This window comes from Diadema antillarum, unplaced genomic scaffold, assembly GCF_040938485.1.
Source record: "Diadema antillarum isolate AM-2024a unplaced genomic scaffold, OU_Dant_1.0 scf00000077, whole genome shotgun sequence".
In the NCBI taxonomy this organism is placed as follows: domain Eukaryota; kingdom Metazoa; phylum Echinodermata; class Echinoidea; order Diadematoida; family Diadematidae; genus Diadema; species Diadema antillarum.
Genome location: NW_027270966.1, coordinates 983,763 through 988,843, shown reverse-complemented (window position 1 = coordinate 988,843; position 5,081 = coordinate 983,763). Strand labels below are relative to the sequence as shown.

General features: G+C 38.0%; 1 protein-coding gene across 1 annotated transcript; it reads right to left on the bottom strand.

Moving 5' to 3' along the window:
- Nucleotides 1–969: 969 nt before the first annotated feature.
- Nucleotides 970–2,766, bottom strand: LOC139717565 (cytochrome P450 2U1-like). Its single transcript, XM_071629072.1, has 2 exons — nt 1,830–2,766; nt 970–1,169 (listed from the first exon to the last, which is right to left on the bottom strand). Exons 1-2 carry the CDS (start codon nt 2,764–2,766, stop codon nt 970–972), a joined length of 1,137 nt encoding a protein of 378 aa, XP_071485173.1.
- Nucleotides 2,767–5,081: the final 2,315 nt, after the last annotated feature.

The window sequence follows — 5,081 nt, the reverse complement described above, 5'->3', positions numbered from 1 at the left end:
AACCAAACGAAGAAGGTGAGTAGGCCTACCTCCTTGATTGTTACATCAGTACATGGAGATTCAAACATGTGACACAAAGGGGCTTCTTCGGTTGTACCATGGACCAACATAGTTGTACTTGTCCTGCTCGTTTTATTCGACTGCAATACACGCGATCGTGGTCGGCCTGTAAAGTCTTCTTGTTGTTGTTGTTGTTGTTGTTGTTGTTGTTGTTGTTGTTGTTGTTGTTGTTTATATATTTCAGTGAAGTGATTGGGGGTGGTTACGACGGGAATAATCAAAAAATCGAACCATAGAAATCCATGGGTGTTGTGAATTTATGTTTTCCCTATCCTTTTTTTTTTTCAAAGGAGACAGGAAAAGGGAACCGTAGCCCGACCTCCCCCCCCCCCCCCCGCGCCCTTAGTGTAGCCTTTATAATAATAATGATAATAATAATAATAATGATAATAATAATAATAATAATAATAATAATAATATATATATATATATATATATATATATATATATATATAAATATATATAATCCAGTTTACCGTTCCACTTTGCGCATGAGCAGAAAAAGGTTATCAAATTTTGTACAATCAGGCATGTTGGTTTTTTTATTCACTGAGATAAGCATCCCTGATGTAATGAATATTCATGCGACCCCTGTAAATGGTGCTTACTAGCACATCCACCTGACAGCAAGCCTGGAATTTAGCAGTGTTGGTAGAAAAAGTTTGTTTATGCATTCAACACAAAACAATAAAATGAATGCCTACCGAAGTGTCAATTGACAGACCATTCTTGTCACCGTCCTGCTCTGCGCAAGTTCATTCTTTGTTTGAACTTGAAATCCATAAATTGTGGGCATGCTTATGCATCATGCTGCTTTGAAAACGAGTGAAGTGTCTAACCAATTGAGAAAAAAAAAGAAAGGTCATTTGTACCGATGTGCCCATGAGCTAACTGTGAAATGGCTTATTCTTAGGCAGTCTTTTGAAGCGCATTCCGCGGAATGGCACACACTTCAAACGCTAAAGGGGAATGTGCCACCAGGCAACTGGTCTTCAACGTAGGTGGCGCGACTCCCTTCGGTGTCCGAAAATGGAAGCGCTGCATGAGATGCGTGAAGAGAAGGAAAAGTTCGGCATTGGCGAGTTGCTCCCCGATACACTTGCGGCGTCCTGTCACCGAGGTTCGGAAGAAGAAATAAACAAGAATAAGACTGATTGATTGTTGAGTAGATAGATAGGGTAATAGTTTAAGAGGTAATTATAGATAAATAGACACAGAGACATACTTTGTGTTTCAACTTTGTATCTTAATTAACCATCGCACGCATTTCTGAAATCTTGATCAAATACAATCGTTACACTACTATTCTTCTTCTTCTTCTTTTTCTTCTTCTACTACTACTTCTTCTTTTGATAATGCTGGCAATTTCGACTTAATAATACAGTTAAGTTTATTGTGGATTGTATAACAGTGACAAATACAAGAGGAAAAGGTCGTCAATATCAATAGAAATATTTAAAAAATCGCATAGTTTTGCTATAATGATTATTTTGATTAATTTGTCATCCCGCTGATAACAATCAAAGGTACCTGGTTACGGACGAGTTTTTGCGTTTCGACTATCTCTCACTCTTGACTAGTATGCAGTCAATGTGATAAACAGAAAATCAATAAACATGTTGTAATACCTATTTTTTTAAATTGTCTGAGAATCATGTCATTCTGGTACACATTACTTCGGCATTGGCTTACATATATTTTGATTGGCTTACATTACTTGTCGTTATCGTCAGGTAGTCAAAGATCTACAGAAAAAGCGCATGATATACCTATACAAAATGGAATGAGTTCATTCCTCCGTCGAAGTTGATTAGTCTCCTTGTCCAGGAACCTCTCTGGATTAAACTGATCAGGGTTCTCCCAAAGGTTTGGGTCATGGTGGATAGCCCAAATGTTGGACAGAATAACCGTACCCTTTGGAATGACATAGCCTCCGATTACAGCATCTTTGGTGGAAGCGTGCGGAACCGCAAGCGGAGCGACGGATGCTATCCTCTGGATCTCGAGTAGAGTTGCTTCTGTGTATGGCAACTCCGCCCTGTCAGAAAGGCTAGGCATACGACCTGCGTCAATGTGTTGGTCCAATTCGACTTGCACTCTTCTCTGTACATCAGGATGTCGCAGCATGAAAAGGAGAGCCCATTGGAGCGTATTGGCCGTTGTTTCAAATCCAGCCACAAACAGATCAGTTACAACTGCACGGAGATTTTCCTCGTCATGAAAGGCCTCCGTACTCTTTACAGTCTTGGCTGCTTTTATTTTGCTGTCATACATTCTAACGAAACACTGCTCTGGACAGCCTTCTCTTGCGTCTTTCATTCTGAGTTGGAAATATCTGTCAATTTGTGTTTGCAGAGCACGGCATTTTCTGTAGCCACTTCCTGGAACAAAACGCAGAAGTGGCAAGAAGTTAAAGGGCTCGGCACAACGCTGGATTTCGTTAATGTTATTCAGGACATCGAGGAATTCACCGACATCACTGTCGATTCGCTTTCCAAAAGTGAATACGCTGATGATGTTGGTCACGGATGTCGCCAGATCAAAGTAAGGCAAGAAAGCGCTGGATTTACGACTGGCAAAGCGAGCCACAAGGTGGCGCGCTTCCTCAACAATAATTTGTTCCATTCTTGATTTGCCCATTCCAAGCGAACGCAAGGCTGACAAGGAAAATCGGCGTTGTTCCATCTGCTTAGGCCCAAACGGCATGCTTATGATCCCTGCGATATCAGATATGAAAGAAACAACGCCTTTTTTTTTCAATTTTATGATTTGCATGCCTAGCTATAGTGATGGCTCATTAGGCGTTTTCACATCAGCCCGATAAAAATCCAAGCTCGAGATATTTTTCGCAGAAAATAGTCAGCAAAATAGCGCGCTATTTCGAAACATCGAGCTGATGTGAAAACGCCTATTGTTGTTTCCTTTCGGCAAAATATCAGTACACAACAAACCAACATAAGTACAAAATGGCACGACTGAAACTTGGGCCAAACGAAAACGGAATAATTATGACAGCAAAATCAGTATTTCTCTTGATTACTTATTCATAACAACAGGGATTTTCATTAATGCTTGATATAAAACAAATATAATTGTGTGACTATACAAAACGGGGATGAAAGTAAATCTGCAATCCCACAATAGAGCACAAATTGAATAATACCATACATTTTTGTCCCTACATACAAGGCACTCTCGCGTGATATTTACGCCAAAGAATCCAAACATGTTCATGTTTCAAACCAATATCACATGACTATTTGGGAACTCTTAGTCAAAAAATCACCTTAAGTAATGATTACACATGAGAATCGGACTCGTGCTCTTTTTTGTGGGTGCGGTTAGACAGCCAAAGTGATACCCTGATCCATTTCCATGTTGAATTAATCTAGTAAAAGGAAATCAATTCAAAACTTTTACTTGAACACGCGCTACGTAAAAGAAAGAGAAGTAAATATAACCTACAAAGAGTCACATGTTTTCTCAAAGCAGTCTTGCGAAATCAGTTGCAATCACGTTATGTAAATTAGATGAAGCAATGTGGTTTTCACCGCACTATTCTCGTGTCAGTTCCTGGATTGGATGTGTACGTGTATAGATGCACTGTCGCCTGTGTGAGGGTGTGTGTGTGTGTGTCTGTCTGTCTATATTTGTGGTCATGGATATGTCTCTGTTTGTGTGTGTATGTCTATGTGTTGGTGCGTGTTTGTGTATTATTGTAATTGCATGTATTTTGTTTTTATTACAATTGTTTTCATTCAGACATATTAGACATTGTTAGACATTATGTGTTTACATCATGTTGTAATTGTGCATCTGTGAAAAAAAAAAGTGAAATATACACAGGAAGGATACAACTGTTTGGTTAATGGTGTCCGTATTATGTTACTTTGCTACTGAGCAGTACCAACTTGTATTGCCTATGTATCATTTAAATGGAAATGAATACCATTGAAAAAAAATTCCCCTTTGATAGACAGTATCCTGATCGCCATAATTAGCACATGCCATTGATGCAAGAATATTCAGCTGATCATTATTGTTAAAGAACATCTGACTGCTTTGTGTGAGTAGTTTTTTTTAAAAATATTTTGTGTTGTGTTGTCTTTTTTTGTTTCTTTTCTTTTGTAGACACGTCTGGTATACAGTTATGTAATTCAAATCAAATTCAAGTTTCGAATTTTACCCAAGGCCTCGATCTATGACAAGCTGCTGCCTATGATCGCGGTCTTCTACTTTTCTGTTATTACAATGTCTAGATATACACAATTTTAAAAACAATTCATTCAAATTCCCTTTTTATTTTTTCCCAATGTCGTTTATTATAATGACATGTTCTGAATGAATAAAACCAAACCAAGCCAAACATTTCCTTTGTTTTCTTATTTATTGTTTCCGTACTGTTTAGACCACACAAGGGAAGGATGTATGACTTTCGGGAAAGCTACGACACTCACCATCGCCGAGGTATAAGTCATTTATTATACCAGTAATTGTTGTTACTAAAACATAAGAACTTTGGGCGTTATCTTCAAGCATATTATATTGGATTTACTAGCATTGAAAGAACGATGTCAGGACTTTAGTAGCATTATAGTAAAGCAAAACCATATTTTCATAATATGTATATGTGACCGTGCACCTCAAAACGAACATAAAATCGCACACACTGATTTTGCGTGAGGACTGAAAACAAGTGTAATGGGTCAACCTAGCCGAACGTGACTTTTTCATATTTTCTGAAAGACCAGGTCTTCTTTTACATTATGCTAAAATTTGGTATCATAAAACGGGCAGGAAAGTGTGTTTTTTAGCAGTTTATCTCGAACATTTTTGATAGAATAGTGTGATTAGGTGTGTATTCAGAATCCCTTTTTCATTTCTGAAAAACCTTGTCCACACTCTTCACTTTCAACTCTAATGACTTTTGAAAGGATTGTGCTACTGCTTTGAAAGTTGGCATTAATTATGGACAGAATGTGTTAATGAGGCATGCTTAATTTCAGTTTAATCTGATAATC